Source organism: Fusarium sambucinum, chromosome I (assembly GCF_050947815.1).
Source record: "Fusarium sambucinum isolate potato_lamoka chromosome I, whole genome shotgun sequence".
In the NCBI taxonomy this organism is placed as follows: domain Eukaryota; kingdom Fungi; phylum Ascomycota; class Sordariomycetes; order Hypocreales; family Nectriaceae; genus Fusarium; species Fusarium sambucinum.
In genome coordinates, this window is record NC_139294.1 from 6,642,502 (window position 1) to 6,658,572 (window position 16,071).

The 16,071-nt window shown below is 50.2% G+C and overlaps 6 protein-coding genes across 6 annotated transcripts; 3 read left to right on the forward strand and 3 right to left on the reverse strand.

Moving 5' to 3' along the window:
- Window positions 1–241: 241 nt before the first annotated feature.
- Window positions 242–1,678, reverse strand: FSST1_004840 (tRNA maturation protein LHP1; the record flags this gene model as incomplete). Its single annotated transcript, XM_083231055.1, has 4 exons — window positions 242–356; window positions 402–518; window positions 572–1,386; window positions 1,436–1,678. The coding sequence occupies 4 exons, from the start codon at window positions 1,676–1,678 to the stop codon at window positions 242–244; spliced, it is 1,290 nt and encodes a 429-aa protein (XP_083088270.1).
- Window positions 1,679–3,359: 1,681 nt separating this feature from the next.
- FSST1_004841 (acyl transferase/acyl hydrolase/lysophospholipase) lies at window positions 3,360–5,825 on the forward strand (the record flags this gene model as incomplete). Its single annotated transcript, XM_083231057.1, has 1 exon — window positions 3,360–5,825. One exon carries the CDS (start codon window positions 3,360–3,362, stop codon window positions 5,823–5,825), a length of 2,466 nt encoding a protein of 821 aa, XP_083088271.1.
- Window positions 5,826–6,145: 320 nt separating this feature from the next.
- On the reverse strand, window positions 6,146–7,297 carry FSST1_004842 (mitochondrial 54S ribosomal protein mL44; the record flags this gene model as incomplete). The annotated part of the gene is made up of 1 exon (XM_083231058.1): window positions 6,146–7,297. The coding sequence occupies one exon, from the start codon at window positions 7,295–7,297 to the stop codon at window positions 6,146–6,148; it is 1,152 nt and encodes a 383-aa protein (XP_083088272.1).
- Window positions 7,298–7,624: 327 nt separating this feature from the next.
- Window positions 7,625–8,071, forward strand: FSST1_004843 (uncharacterized protein; the record flags this gene model as incomplete). The annotated part of the gene is made up of 4 exons (XM_083231059.1): window positions 7,625–7,627; window positions 7,680–7,699; window positions 7,767–7,949; window positions 8,008–8,071. The coding sequence occupies 4 exons, from the start codon at window positions 7,625–7,627 to the stop codon at window positions 8,069–8,071; spliced, it is 270 nt and encodes an 89-aa protein (XP_083088273.1).
- A 2,176-nt stretch (window positions 8,072–10,247) lies between these two features.
- Window positions 10,248–12,054, forward strand: FSST1_004844 (uncharacterized protein; the record flags this gene model as incomplete). The annotated part of the gene is made up of 2 exons (XM_083231060.1): window positions 10,248–10,391; window positions 10,447–12,054. 2 exons carry the CDS (start codon window positions 10,248–10,250, stop codon window positions 12,052–12,054), a joined length of 1,752 nt encoding a protein of 583 aa, XP_083088274.1.
- A 514-nt stretch (window positions 12,055–12,568) lies between these two features.
- FSST1_004845 (cytochrome P450) lies at window positions 12,569–15,974 on the reverse strand (the record flags this gene model as incomplete). The annotated part of the gene is made up of 5 exons (XM_083231061.1): window positions 12,569–13,250; window positions 13,301–13,497; window positions 13,544–15,640; window positions 15,693–15,811; window positions 15,863–15,974. The coding sequence occupies 5 exons, from the start codon at window positions 15,972–15,974 to the stop codon at window positions 12,569–12,571; spliced, it is 3,207 nt and encodes a 1,068-aa protein (XP_083088275.1).
- Between the last annotated feature and the right edge of the window lie 97 nt (window positions 15,975–16,071).

The following is a 16,071-nucleotide window of genomic DNA, read 5'->3' on the forward strand; positions in this document are numbered from 1 at the left end:
CTTGCGAACAGCTTATCTATGATGATTTTTGTCAATTTCCTCTAGCCACATTTAGAGCTATGATAGACAATAAGAAACACACCCATTGCTCCGTAAAAACGTTCCATGATACAATTGTGAACATTGTGTTCTTTGCTTAATAATGACTTTCCCAGTTCCCGAAACATCCCCTTTTTTTGTTTAAATGCGTAGTATCAGCCAACATGTATCTGTTGTTTGGTATTCCTTTCTCTTTCCTGGTTCAGTTGTATGGTTCTGTTTTGACCTTGACCCACTCGCCCTCGACATCAGATTCGGACTTGACTTTGGGTTCAGTCTTGACCTGTGGAACAGGATCACTGATAGGCGTATCTTCTCTGTCGTCGATGGACTCTTCGGATTCAATCTTGACCTTGACCTACTCAGTCTTGACATCAATCTTCTTGGCAGCGGGCTCGCCGGCGGGAGCCTCTTCATCGCGGCTTCGCTTCTTGTTATCGCTGGACTCGTCGGCGGTGGACTGGATGCGAGGCATGGTGCTGTTAATGTTAGTAGATGAGCTTGTTAATGGAGATTCAACGGGGAAACCTACTCGTTGCTGCTGTGCTTGACATCGTCCTTGGCCTGATCCCGGTCACGGCCACCATCGCGTCCGCCACGACCACGACCGCGACCTCGACCTCCACGGCCACCGCGGCCTCCTCGTCGGTCCTTGAAGCCGTTCTTCTGGTCGTTGTCGCGGCGCTGCTTCCAGTTGTCGTTGTCGCGGCTGCCGGAGTCGTTACCGCCACGTCCGCGGCCACGTCCACTCTTGCCAGATTCCCTACCCTCGTAAAACTTCTTGGGCTGGGTATGGTTGGGCTCGATCTTTCCTTGCTTGATAAGCTCGTTCTTCTCATCGCAGTAAGCACGCTTGCTCATGATCTTGAGGTCATGGTCCTGCCACTTGGGGGCGGGCTCTGTCTTGAGGAACTTGTTGGCCTCCTCCTCATCGGCGAATGTAACAAAGACGGAGCCCTTGAAGAGACCCTCGTTTGTGCGTCGAAGCTTGATACCCTTGACCTCACCAAACTGGGCAAAGAAGCTCTCAAGATCAAATTGAGTGTTGGGGGTTTCGTCGCCAAAGCCCTTGACATAAACGGTGGCGGCCTCAACCTTGGACTTGGAGGTGTTCAGAGGCTGGTAGGGGGTCTTGCGCTTGAGCTCCTCCTCACCCTCCTCGCCGGATAGGTCGAGTAATTTGCTGTCCTTGAGAGCAGCAATGACGGCGCTGTAGGGCTGGAAGGTTCGCATGCGCTTGAAGGAGTGGATAGTCTTGACCTTCATGGGCTTGTTCTCGGTACCACCGCATGACTCCCACATGAACTTGTCTTGAGGGAAGTTCCAGTCACCAAAGTAGAACTCGACCTAGAAGAGTCAGTACGCGCGCCGTAGAGTCAAAAAAAGCTGTACATACCTGCTTGCGGATGGCCTCAGGGTCGTCAGTAACCTCACGGACAGAAGGGTCGAATTTGCGGTTGTTACGGGGGTTCTCGGCGTGCTTGGCGGTGGTCTTGAGAATCTCCTTCTTCTCTTCAGACTTCTCCTCTGAAGTCTGTGTGGTCTCCTCAGGCTTCTCTTCGGTGGGCTGGGTAGTAGGGACAGCCTCGGCCTCAGGCTGGAGAGCCTCGACAGGCTTGGGGGCTTCAGCTTCGCTCATTATGTATTTTTATCGAGAAGTAATAATTGAATGTGGTATGCGATCGCGATAGTGTAACCGATACAAGCTGAAAAATGGAGCGTTGTGGTATGTAAAGGAAAGAAACTAGAAGCTAGGTGAGAAGGAGTCGCGAAAAATAGGTACCATAAAAAGATGGTGGCGGGGTACGGCAAAAAAGAGTCATCGGCGTACCTACACTCAAAGTTGAGTTTGCCGCTGCCTAATAGAGACTTACCTAAGTATTGTATTGTTTGATTGAGATTGCAGAAGAATTGATTGTGCAATGTAAAGAAGTTATTGCACAAACGCAAGTATGCGATTGATCAATTCTGCCGGCGCGAGAGAAAAAATACTTGAAAAAAACCATCCAGAGGCCCATCCTTACTAGTTTTGCGATTTCACCGCCCGCCGCTTTTAGCCACTCGACGCGCTCTGTCTCTTTCGGAGACTCCCCCACCGTAGCCGACCCCACTTGCCATTCCCTTGCTTATAGCGCTTTGACTGTCCCCAGGGTATCAGAAAAATTGACCGCTGGAAGCATAAGAGACGAAATGAGTAGGTCACTTTATGCTCCTTAGACCACGGCTCTTAGACTACTTATTTTTATATCCTAAGACTTAGAAGGTCTTTTTTTCTGCTACTCCCTAGACTCCATTGTTTGTGTTTCTTGTCAATTTGTGGTTGTACGTGATTTTCAAAGCCCAAGTTTATTCCATGTTTGTACAATCATGATCGTCCTCATAACAAAGTAAGAAATGACACAGTTGTTATAGAAAACAATTTAAATAAGCCAACTTGATTGATTAAATAAAAATAAAAACTCGAGTCATTATTTAACTATCAATTGCCGTGGATTCAACAATGCAGTCGTCATTAAAGATGTCTCGTGATATTAGCACTATCGATAGATCTTCATGAGGGATCTAAGATCTGTTTCCTTTGCCAAGATAAACGTCGAGCTTCGAGTCTTCCCACCACCTCAAAACTTGGCAGTAAAGCATATTAAGTTCCCGCGAAGTGAAAGCGCTCAAGTTGACCGTTAGCTGTGATTTGATTGGGTCTTGATATGATTGCTTGGCTTGAACCAAGCTTTCTAACCATCCAAGTTTCGACCGGACCTGAAGATCCGTGTGGCACATGTAAAAATTGGCAGACACTGCCCAAAACAAGCATCTTTACCACATTTTTGTTGCAGGCATCGGGAATTTTCGTCTTTTTTTGCCTGTGACTGACCCGTGCATGGTACCACCTTTGTCTGCCTTGCCTATGCGGGAGTGTCCGACGTGATTGTGATCTCAGACATTAATAGAGTGATACTTGGGATAATCTCACACTTACTATAAATTCTTAAGTACCACTCTAGTGTTGCCTTCTTAACCCCACCTCCCACTTTTGCAGGGAGCAACTTGAGAATGACATCAGCCATCGTGAGCTAGGTATTCTCAACAAGTTGCGCAAACGCCGTGTCATATAAACCTCCAGTGTCCGACGCAACCCGCAACATCACAATACCTGTGTTCTAATCTTTCAACTACCATGCCAATCTAATTCTTCACTTTCTTTTAAACACTACCAACTTCTATATAACCCTTTCGCGACAATGTACTAAGTTCGGACTTAGCCACAGAAAGCATGTGCGCATAAGAAAATCTCCAACGAATACCAATTGAGCTCGAAAACCATGAGACACTATCGTGGCTCTCTCAAGAGCCTCCATAGAATCTCCTCTCGATTCAATAATCTCACACGACTCCCACGAAGGCGATTGACGCCTCGCCAACACCGTCAATTTTGGACTTCGCATACCAAACGTGATGCCAAGCAAGAAGAACAACAACGATCGACGTTGCCAGTAGCAGTAATCACCGGCGGACTTTTCATCTGGTGGCTTTACCCTTCTGACGACTTTGCACAGCTCTCCGGCAAACAAGCAAGATTACGAAGCGACCAGGACTCAAAACAAGACAAGAGCCGAGATACGAGTCAGAATTCCGAATCAGACTCGGATCAATCGGCCTGGGTCAATTTCTCTCGCCGTTTTGAGGCTTTCTCCGTACTGAACAGTGTTGAGTTCTCCTCGTTTCCCGACAAGATCGTCAACTCGTTACTCCCAGAATGGTCCAGGCTCATACCCGGATATGTTCGCAAGCTACAGCGCGAGCTGTCCATGTCACCAGGCTCCTTGGCCGACGAAATTTGGCGAGACGCCCATGATCCATCAATAAATCCCGAAATCCAATATTCCGCCACAGTCCGAGTATCCCCAGACATTTGTGACGAAGAGAAGGAGTATTTATCCAGGCGGAAGCGAGTTGCCAGAGTTGGCCTGGCCAAATACCTTGGACTCAAAGAGCATGAGGTTCACCCGGACGATGTTCCTACAATCGCCATGTGTGGCTCAGGAGGAGGTCTGAGAGCGCTCATTGCAGGAACAGGCTCGATCCTTGCGACAGAAGAGGATGGCCTATTCGACTGTGTGACATATACATCGGGCGTGAGCGGCTCATGCTGGCTTCAAGCTCTGAACCTGACCTCATTTAACCAAGGGAGCCTCAAAAAACTCATCGAACATCTGAAGGCCAGGTCTTCCACCCACATTGCTTACCCACCCGAGGCATTCCAGGCGCTTGCCTCTATGCCTACCAACAAATATCTTCTGAGCGGTATGGTTGAAAAGCTCAAGGGTGACCCGAAGGCCGATTTTGGCTTGGTTGATGTCTACGGCGTCCTGCTAGCAGCAAGATATCTGGTCCCTAAAGGAGATCTTGGCGTTAATGACCGCGATTTTAAGCTTTCAAACCAACGGCAGTATGTCCAATATGGGCAGCTCCCACTACCAATCTACACTGCTGTGAGGCACGAAATTCCCGACCTGCCTGAAGCTTCTAAACAGGGACCTATAGAAGCTGAAATCGCCAAGGCGAAGGCCAAGAAAGAGGCTTGGTTTCAATGGTACGAGATCACTCCCTACGAATTCTTTTGTGAAGAATTCGGTGCCGGTATTCCTACCTGGGCCCTGGGCCGGAGATTCAAGTCAGGTCGCGATATCGCTCCGGAGGATGGTTTTCATCTTCCCGAGATCCGATTACCGCTACTCATGGGCATCTTTGGTAGTGCATTCTGTGCTACTCTCAGCCATTACTACCGAGAGATCAAGCCTCTTGTTCAGGGGCTAACTGGTTTCGGTACTATTGATGAACTGATCTCGACACGAGACGATGATCTGATCAAGGTACATCCGATCGACCCTGCCAAGATACCCAACTTTGCATATGGTATGCACGGAAAACTCCCAAAGACGGCCCCTGAAAGCATCTATGACAATGAGTACATCCAACTCATGGATGCTGGAATGTCCAACAACTTGCCCATCTATCCTCTTCTCCGACCCGGCCGAGATGTTGATGTTCTTGTCGCATTTGATGCTTCTGCAGATATCAAAACTGATAACTGGCTTTCAGTCGCAGACGGATACGCTCGCCAACGTAACATCAAAGGCTGGCCGGTTGGAATTGGTTGGCCCAAGTCAGGGGAAGCCACATCTCAAGTCGTTGAAGAGCTCGATGAAGCCCAGGCCAAATCTTCACGTGAGGCGGAGAACAAGCTTCGAGAAGCCAAAGAAGAACAAAAGGAACTGCGCCAAGAAGCTCATGAGGAAGGCAAACAAGTTATGGCTGAGAACGACAAAACCAAATTCGAGCACGGTGATCAAGAGTCCGGCGATTTGGGATACTGCACTGTCTGGGTCGGAACAAACCAAGAGCGCAGTTCTAAGCCACCTCCTCCCTCAAAAGCATTATCTGGTGATAACTCGTGGCAACTGATGGAGCCGGAGGCCGGCATTGCCGTCGTCTATCTGCCATTCATCTCGAATGACAAGGTACCCGGCATCTCTCCTGGCACCACTGACTACCTTAGCACATGGAATTTTATCTATACCCCTGAGCAGATTGACAACGTGGTCAAGTTGGCACGAGCGAACTACAACGAAGGAAAGCAGCAGATCCGAGATACCATTCGTGGAGTGTACGAACGAAAGAAGAAGCTTCGCGAAGAAACTGAAAAGGCACAGCGAGAAAATCGCTATAGATCTCTTGTGAGGAGAGGAGAGGGTGTCCGTCTGGGCGAGGGTGACCATTTCAGTTGAGCCTGTAGTGGCAAAAATCATTGGTAGAAGAATTGTTTTGATTCACAAGACCATGTATCTAGTATACCCATTTGGGCGTCAGGGACGCAGCGTAATGCAAAAAAAAGTTATTTTGACTCGCCATTGTCGAGGAGTTTTGTCATTGTTCTACATTGTATCGTACATTGACATTTCCCGACCCGATTCTCTAGGGTCCTATGCTCCCATGTAATTTTTATACACTGCCCAACCTGGGCGAAGAATTCATTATTCACATACAGGGTCGACGCCTTACACCGTCCCTCCACGTACATATATATCCAACACGATGACGCCTCTTTTTAGATAATCTCACCAATATCAATATGAGGGGCCTTCCAGGGCTTAGCACCCTGCTCGTGCATATCACTTGGTACCCTGACCTTGTTACCAGGGCTGTAGAGGTACCACGCCTTGAGAGCGTTCATCGAAGCCTTCCACCTAGCAAGGTCCAGACTAGCGCCGGCACCTTCACCAAGCTTCTCGGAGTTACTGTAGATGCCAACAACGAACACGGGAGTTCGTGAGTGACGACCTGTCTCACTCTCTAGGCGGGCAATGGGAGCTGGGAAGCCTTCGCGGGCACAAAGTAGGGCGAGTTCTCGTGTGGGCAGCTTGAACTGGAACATGGTGGAAACATCCACTTGTCGGGAGAGGACGTGGGATTTGACAAAGTCTCGGGCGGCGTCTTGACCGGCGTGGGTGTAAATGGAACCGACAACGGCCTGAACAAATGAAGAATGCGCCTCATGCTGGTAGTACTTGTATGCATCCTCACCAGTCTTGGGTTCTTGGATGGGATCGCCGAAATCGTCATCGAAAACCACTCGGCTGCTAATTCCACGGCGGGGCTGAAATCGGTCGGTATAGGCAGCCTCTTGACGCACATATCCCCATCGAGTTTGCATGCCTGAATCCTTGGGTGCCCATTGTAGCAGACCAGGATCAACCTCCTCGCCGGGAGCAGCAGCGGCCTCAACACCCCATCGACGAGCTATTTGATGCAGAGATTCCTTTCCAGCAAAGGCACGAAGGGCCTCATAGAGGATGGTCATTGGCAGACGAGGCCATTTGCAGACAAGGTATTCGAGGACGTGGTAGTTGATGAATGTGCTGCCGAGGAAAGCGAGGTTCGAGTTGTTGTAGCTAGGGTTCTCGTCGGCCGAGGGGACGACGAGGGTGCGGGCGAGAGTCTCGAGTGGGATCTTGTTGGAGAGGGATAACCGGGCATGGAGGGCAGCAAGCTTAGCTGACTCTACCGCGCGTTGGTAAGGAGGAGAAGGAAGAGATTGAGGTTTAGATGAGGTGTTCTCAGTTTCAGCAGCGGTAGCCGAAGTGGTCTGTCGTCGAGTCGTTTGCAGAAAGGCCTGTCTCGTGATATTGATGCCGCCGCGGGCTTGGGTTTGGGCCTGCAGCAATTGGCCGCCCCATCGATCGAGCCGTACCCGCTTCATCGAGCCAATTTATTTCCCTCTATCCCGAATATCTCCAAGTTCCCTTCTGTTCGTAATTGGGGGCGACGGGGGAGGGAATTGTCGCCTGTTCGTTTGGTCGTCGACGGGGAAAAAGTTCTGCGCTACAAGCCTAGAGGCTAGAGTCGTGTGAGCTGGGGTGTGGTTGGTCGGAACAACCTGCGGCCCGCTGAGCGTTTCTCCCGGGCGAGCCTTGAAAGCTTGGGATGGGGGACCTCACCTGTTGGTAACCGGCCATTCGACATCAATTCAACGTCGCCATTGCGCACCCCGATCCTCTCCTTTACGTCCATTGATAAGTCATTCAAAATGGTAAGTGATATTTCCATAGTCCTGCATGATCCTGCGCTGACAATTGACCCAGGGCGGCGGCGGAAAAGTCCCGTAAGTCTTCTCACGAACCGACAGACCGAAAACGAGGCGACCGTATCTAATCCGTATGCTACGACAGTTACCCTAAGCACGTCTGGTCCCCAGCCGGTGGTTGGTACGCGCAGCCTGCCAACTGGCGCGGCAACACGCTGATTGCTGGAGTCGTCATGGCCGGCATCGTGGCTGTTACTTGGAAGTTCAGCTCTGAGCGAGAACAATGGGCGCACCGACCTGAGCCAGGTCAATGGTACGCCAGCCGACAGTACGTTATTCGGTCCCGATTTGCGAATGAGAGTGAAAGTGCTGACGTAGGAATGTAGCTGGTCAAAGCAGTTGAAGCAGTGGGATGCGGAGGATCGTGAGAACTCAACAAAGAGCGAATAGAGTCTGGATAAAAAGACCTGTGTATATTTCTGCGACAGACGAAGACAACCTTGAGTTAAACATCAATATTTGTGGCTCCTTGATGTTTTGTGGTGAAACCGAAGTGCCAACACCGTCTGTGGGGGTATTTTGCCTATACACAATTGAATTGGAGTTTAATGGCAATGTTCGAACTCTTGGGAAGCTGGGCCACTACTTGTAATGCTCGACTTCACCAGCGTGTTGTACCGCAGAGAAGTGAGTGAATTGCTGGTTTACACATGTCTTGATGGGCAAATCAGAGCATTTCTAAATATGCTTATAAGAGTGGGTATATCCGTCCTAAATCCGCGCTACGGTTATGGTTTTGGTGTAATCAGAGGCACAAAGAAAGATCGTTGTGTCTGGATCTATACAATCCAACTTACCTTTATCTATTGGTAATTCTGTAAAGACATGGATAAGTATACAGCTAGTTTCTGTCTGGTAGAACTTCACATATCGGATGCCATGCCTGGCATCCATGGGTTGGGTAGTCTTCTCACGGGACTCACCTCAACTAACACCAAAAACTGACTGGTTTCATTCAATGCCTCAGATGATATAGAATTTGTAATGTATGATGTGCTCTGTTAACGCTTACACATTTCGCTACTGAAAGAAGACCGTGTGGCGTAGTCTCTAGTTTGTGATCTAGCGATCGATCCTTGACATGAAGTAGGTACCTTTGTATGTAGTAGAGCAGGACAGGGAAATAGATGTCAGGTAGTATCTTATTCTGCTGATTTCGAAGAAACTTCAACAGTTTTCGACACGCCTCTTGGTATAAATTGATTAATGGGGATGAATAGAAGTAAAAGAAAGTAGTCTGAATCTTTTGAGTCCTTTATATTTTAATCTCCGCTCTGGTTCTTGCAGTGCTGATAAAGACATAAAGGGCATGCGGAGTGATGAGTATGGGCATCAAACTGTTTGATATGATGATGGTGATATAGCCAATGGGTGTGCTTCATATTCTCATTGCCTGATCCAATGCATCATGACCAATGACAAGTACATTACATTGTGATCCGGTTGTGAATCGTTGGCTATCAGCTATCCTCAAGACGAACTGTCGTACATCTAAGAGGCAGTACATCCAGCCCAGACAGCCTGCAGCCTGCCAGAAATGCAACACTTGCAATGCCTACGCACCTCCAATCAGTCTGGTACAAGTCTCGGGTCCAGGGGTACTTCATGAACGCAAGGATTAAACTGTCTGAGTCCACTTTAAGCCGCTGCCATTGAGGTCACTACCGACCCTAGGCTTATGTATCTGTCTGCGGGACCCTTGTACAGACAGCTCCGCTGGCTTATTGAGGCTTCAAGGCTGCTTTGCGTTGTCATCTTTGTATGCCGATTTCCCCTCTTTTGTATTGATTTGTTCTCAATAACTTGAGATTGATGGGAGTTTGTTTTGTAAAAGATAAGATTCTACCGGCATTTGCTATTTGTTGTACGGGGAAACCTCAGGCCTGTCGTCACGTTTTGGCCTGGTTTGACCTCCGATCTCGTTCCGCCAGTATCGACCGTCTTCCAGAGCCTAAGCCACATGGAACTGTCAGTGCATCCAACCAACTACCTACAATACCTACCTACCTACACTTGACCTACCAAGCTCCTGTACCTGAAGGTTCTCCCATACTCCTCCGTTCCTACGAGACATTACTCTACCTCTTTTCTCTTTTCTCTCTACATTTTCTGTTTCTTACCCATTCTGTTCACATAACACTCCTCGTCTGGCCCACCCTTGTCTTGGCACTGCATCACCGTTAGTCTTTGCCATTTGGGTCATTTAGTTCGCCACCGCCCTAACGCTGGATAACCAGACCATCACCTTTACATTGCCAACTTTCTTAACGATAGCCTCGTTTGGTTGCGAAAGGGGACTAACATTTTCCTCGTCGTTTGTTCAACCAGCACGACCTGACTAACGCATCACAACTTCACGCGAATTTCCAACCTCAACATCCGGACCTGCCGCAAGAGCTTACTGCACTCTAGCGCTCGGTCCATTACGCCATACCTCGGCCATCGCTATAAACGACTTCTTGTACCAACCTTCAGTCTGGCGTCCCGAGCTTTTCGCCTAGCCGGCCTTGCTGTCGGCCTTGGTTTGAGTGCCTTGACTGCCTATCAGCGCAACCAAGCGCAACAGATGTCTTCTCATGCCGAAAGGCATGGCCACCTCGACGCGACCGCGGGGCGTGAGGTAGTGTATTGCCACGCCTGCACCAACGAATGGTATCGAGATGAGGATGGCTTGACGTGCCCCGAATGTCGTGGGGAGATCACTGAGATTGTAAGATTTGCACCAGACCCGTTACACCCCCCGCTTGCTGACCATGGATCTTTAGATCGACCCTGAGAACGATCCCCGCGACCTTGGCCACCATTCCTCCGCTTCTACTTCACCAGAGCTTCACCCTTACGATTCGGACCCTGATGAAGCCGATATAGATGAACACACTAATCAAGGCTTTGTATTTCGACGAAGCATTCGGGAGGGACCCGGTCACCATCACCACCATGATCCTGCCTATGTTCCCACTTTCGAGAGCTTTGTGAATATGCTTAACGAATTCGGAGCGCGGGCACCTGATGGCAGATCGTTCTCCCATGGACCTGACGAGCATGGCGAGCATCAAGGCCACGGAGAACACGAACACCAGGGGCATGAAGAACGAGCAGGAGAAGGAGAACATGCTCAACCGAACTTTGCACGTGTACAACGGGCGACTTTCACTGGACCCTTTGGCTCCGGAAGAACTACCATAACAATGATCTCTACACCTATGCAAACAACCCACACTGGGCCCCCTGGTGCCTCTGGTGCCGCAGGACTCCAAACATTCCAAGAGTATGCACAACCCCTTCTGCGACGCCCCGACGGACCAAGGGGTCTGCGGGTTACGGCCATTTCATTGACCACGGGAGCTAACCAACGTCCCAGCATATTTTCAGACATACTACGCGATGTCGGGGCACCACCAGGTCATGAGAACGCTGGCGAAGATGGCACGGGTGGTGTTCATCCACCTGGCTTCGGTCGAGGACTGCAAGATTTGTTGAACCTCCTCACCCCGGGAAATGCTGTGCACGGTGATGCAGTGTACTCTCAAGAAGCTCTAGACCGGATCATCACCCGGCTCATGGAGGCCAATCCCCAGTCAAATGCGGCGCCTCCAGCTTCAGACGAAGCCCTTCGGAATTTGGAGCGTAAACCTGTCAACAAGGAGATGCTGGGCTCCGAAGGTAAGGCAGAATGTACCATCTGTATCGATGAAATGAAGGAGGGAGATATGGCCACATTCTTGCCCTGTAGTCATTGGTTCCATGAGGAGTGCGTCACACTTTGGTTGAAGGAGCACAATACGTGCCCTATTTGCCGAACACCAATCGAGAAGAATGACAGAGGTGCTAGCAATAACAGCGGTAACAACAACAGCAGCGGTAGCAACCAGTCTCAAGGACCAGCTTCAGGACCTAGCTCCGACCGATCGAACCCTTTTGCAGCCCATATGCCTAATGCGTTCAACTCTGGTTGGGAGACATACAACTGGACTTCTCAGCCTCACAACCACTCGCGCCCGGCACAACGCTCACGACCCCCTAGTCAGAGTCAAAGCCGCATCAATGAGGTCCTGCGAAATATCTCACAACGAGAAGAGAGAGATCGTGAATCTGGCCGCGAGCGAGATCGCGCCACAACATCTGGGTACAGTTACGACACCTCTCGTCTGCAACGTCGCAGCTCCCATTCCCCCACCAGTCCTCGTGCGCGAGCTCCTAGTGAGCATGGCGCACGTATGAGACAAAGAAGCCCTTCCCAGAACAGTCGACGATCGACGGCAGATTCGGACCAACAATCTCGAACTGGCGGCCACGGTCCCATTAGCTGGCTCCGTGGTCAATTCAGTAGAGGACCAGGTACCGGATCGCCACGAGACGGAAGTCGGCAATAGGATGGCCACTCACAACACTTTGGAGGAATTGCATTGGGTACGATATCAGACGTCCCGGTTCCTCGTTCGTTAGCTATCTGGATTGAAGAAGATAAGAGGCTCATCAGGCGGGTCGCACGGAGAAGACATGCGGGCATCATGGCACTTTGATACGGCGAAACAGGCATTGGACTCTGGAAGCAGAGCATTGAGCTCAAAGGCTTAACGTTTTATGTACAAATAGAATAGATCGTCAAGGGGGACGAGGGGATGGATTGAAATTAAGCTGCGAGCGGCATTGCTAGTTATATAAATGGACGTCAGGGATACCCATACTGAACTGAAGATTGAGATTGACCACTATCGCTGTGGTATATATTACTCTGAATTAAAGGCAAGCTAAGCGACAGCCAAGTTTTTGGAACATCAGTATAACCTTTGTCGCCACAAAAGGTACTAGAGGTCCTTGACAATAGGTAAAGACAGCAACTCCCAACCCTAGATAGACAATGCAGACTCCCTAAGCAGACACCGCCTAATCAAACACATCCGTAGCGAAACGCTCGTTTCTGCTTCTCTCAAACCAAGCCCTCGCCTTCTCCTCTGTCGCACCCTTTCCATCATGTGTTTCTTCTGACCTCTCCATGGCCAGACGAACACAAATATCCTCAACTGCCTTGCCGATCTCGCGGCTTCCACAGATGAACACCTTGGCGCCCTGATCCCACACCTTGAACACGTCGGAACGGTCGTGGTAAATACGATCCTGGACGTACTTACAACCTTCAGACTTCTCGGTAGCTCGAGAGTAAGCACGGCGCACATCCACTGCCCCCATCTGCTCCCAGCGTGCTAGCTCTTCGGCATAGAGGTCATCGTTCTCAGGGTCGCGACAGCCGAAGAAAAGAAGAGCAGGAGCGAGCTTTCGGCCGGCGGCAAGCATGGCGGCGCGCTCCTGAATGAAACCACGGAAAGGAGCGAGGCCAGTCCCAGCGGCGACGCAGATGATTGGGGTGGTCTCGGGGTCACTGGGGAGATGGAAGGCTGCGCTAGAAGCGCGGACTGAGACGTGAAGTTTGTCACCAGCGATGAGTTGAGAGAGGAAGTTTGTGGCGACACCAACATGGCGACCCTGGCCAGAGAGCGAAGGGGCGTCGAGGAGCGAGTATGTGAGGGTGAGCCTGCTGGGGTCGGCAAAGGGAGAAGAAGAGATGGAGCTGACAATGTTAGTATTTCGTTATGTTGCAGTTTTTGAGATGAAACTTACTATTGTCGGACTCTCATGGGGGGAAGCATGACGAGATATGAGCTGATGGGAAGCGCAACAGCTGGGTATTTCTCGAGGAGGTCCAAAACTGAGACCTTCTTGGCCGAGATGTCTTCTTGGTAAGCATCACCAGCAAGTCTCTCAAGTTCCTGAATGATCTTCTTGTCCTCGGTTGCTTCAGCCAGAGCAAGGATGTTCTGGAAATGTCAGTAGAGCTCAAAATTCAGTGATGATTGCACATACCCTCTTGGTTGCTGGCTGCGACAGCTCCACGTAAGCACTGAAAACATCAAAGGCAGAAATCGCGATGTTGGTAGGCAGTGTAGTAGGACCGTCAGATTGAATCTTCAAGAAAGAATCCCAAGCCAGGGAAAAGCGTCGAAATACTCTCGAAACTGTCTTCCTTGGGTTGAGGGGAAGGATGGCTAGGTAATCGCCAGCCTTGTAGGTCATGCCCGAAGGAAGCTGAATCTCAATGTGCTTCTTGGCGGGACCAGACTTGGTGAGTGTCTTCTCCGATACCACCAGAGCTTCCTCGACGTCTTGACGAAGAGTGGTCTTTCGTGGTGTTGTCACTTCGACTAAGAGACCCCTTTGACCATTGGCCTCATCGTCTGTGACGTTGTACTTTTCCTTAAGAGCGGGCCAGAGAACGGTGTCCTCCCAGGCTTCAAAGTCACTGAACATGTCACTGGTGGCAGCATCAGCACTGCCCATAGGAATAAGACGGGTACCGCCTCGCTGTTCAAGGGTGGTGTCGACAAGCTTGGGGATTCGGAGGAAAGTATCAACCCAGTCGTGGTGACCACAGCCAAAGACGGCGTAAGATACCTTGTCCATCTCATTGCCAGACAGATCCTCCATCCACTTGATGAAATGAGCGGCATTAGAAGGCGGCTGTCCCTCGTATGAAGCAGTAACGATGACAACAGGTCGGTCTTCGGGGAGGTTCTGCTTGGCCTGGTCCAGGGTACCAACGATTGATGCGCTGAAACCATGACCAGCGGCATCCGAAGCAAGTCTGTTAGCCAGAGCCTCGCAGGTGCCACTGTTGGAACCGTAGTAAATAGCCATGGGCTTTCCGTTGCTGACCTTGGCTCCCTTGGATGCAGGAGTCTTGGTGTGAGAAGCGATGCTAGTAGTAGCACCCTTTCCAGCCAGTTGACCCTCAAGGTCTGTGGGGGTCATGCCATGTCGCAGAGTACAGTTGAAGAAGAAGTTGTCAGGCTTGATGGTGAGGTTTTGCTTGATCTGCAATTCGTAGTTGGGGTCGGTCTGCGTGAAGTTGAAGTTTTGGAACAAGAGGGCCATTGCGAGGAGACTTTCCTGCCACGCGAAGGGTCTTCCGATACAAGCTCTCTTGCCGTTGCCGAAAGGCTTCCAACAGTTGGGGAACTCCTTGTTCAACCTGGCGAATTCTTCGTCAAGCATACGTTCGGGAATGAATTTTTCGGCATCAGCTCCGTACACGACGGGATCTACGTGCCCTCTCGACAGGACAGAAAGGACAGTTTCACCCTTCTTGATGAGGTATTTGCCTCCGAGGAAGGTGTCTTCGATAGCTTCGACACCGAAACCGGTGATGGGAGAGCTGATTCGGAGGGTCTCTCTCAACACGGCGCTGAGGTAGGGGAGTTTGGTGAGGTGTTCCACGGTGACAGGCTCGCGGCCAATGACCTCGTCGATCTCCTTTTGAAGCTTGTTATAGGCCTCTGGGTTCTTGAGAAGGTGGTACATGGCGAAAGATAGTGTGCCGGAGGTTGTTTCGTGACCAGCGATGAGGAATGTGATGAGTTGGTTGGTGATGTTTTCGTCGGATAGCTTTTCGCCTGTTTGGGGGTCAACACCCTCAAGCATAGCAGCGAGCAGATCCTTCCTATCAGTGGGGTTCTGCTTTCGTGTCGCAACAACTTCATCTGCCACTGACTTCATGAGAGCAATGTCGGCGTAGAACTTGTCGTTGGCTGCGCGGTAGAGAAAGTTGGGTGCGAATGCAGGTCGCCTGTTTCTGTTTCCTGACTCAAGTAGGAAATCGCCCATCGCTTCAATAAAGGGATGCAGTTCCTCCTTGTAGTATGAGTTGAAGCGGAAGTCCATGGCACAAAGAGCCAAGGTGTCGAGTGCCAGACGAGTGAAGTTGTCACTGGCGTCAACTGGTGTGTGAGGGCCATGGCGAGCCAGCTTCATGCATAATTGATTGGCGATCTCATGCATTTCTGGGAACATGGTTCTGATACTCAAAGGTCCGAAGGCAGGAATCAGAATTCTATGTGCCTTGCCCCAATTGGGCTCATCCTCGAATGCTGTGAATAGTCCATCGTGGACACCTTCTCTCACGACCTAACGACGCTGGTTAGTGATGCCTTTTTGTTTGTGGGTGGTATAAACAAACACTGAGAACAGATTTTAATGTCTTTTTGAAGCGCTTTTCATCGCAAACCTCGTTGATAAAGGCGTTGCTTGAGACAAAAGTGGGCGCTTTTGCTCCAAGATGCAGTCTGAAGATGGGGCCTGTTGAAGGTTTAGTGGCGGTCAAAAAGCAAGGCGAGTGAGGTCATTCACCATAAGTGTCGGCCAGACGGTTGAGATCATTGAGTGGGTTCGTCTTGAATTCACCCAAATTTCCAATGAGAGGGTAGCCAGGAGGCTCGGGAATGGGTACGGATTCAGCCATTGTTGTGTATGAAGAAAGGTGAAGATGTGGGATGGATGAAAGAGTATTCGTTCTCTTAAATATCAGCACCTAGTCCAGCTAGATTACAGAGCTTCAG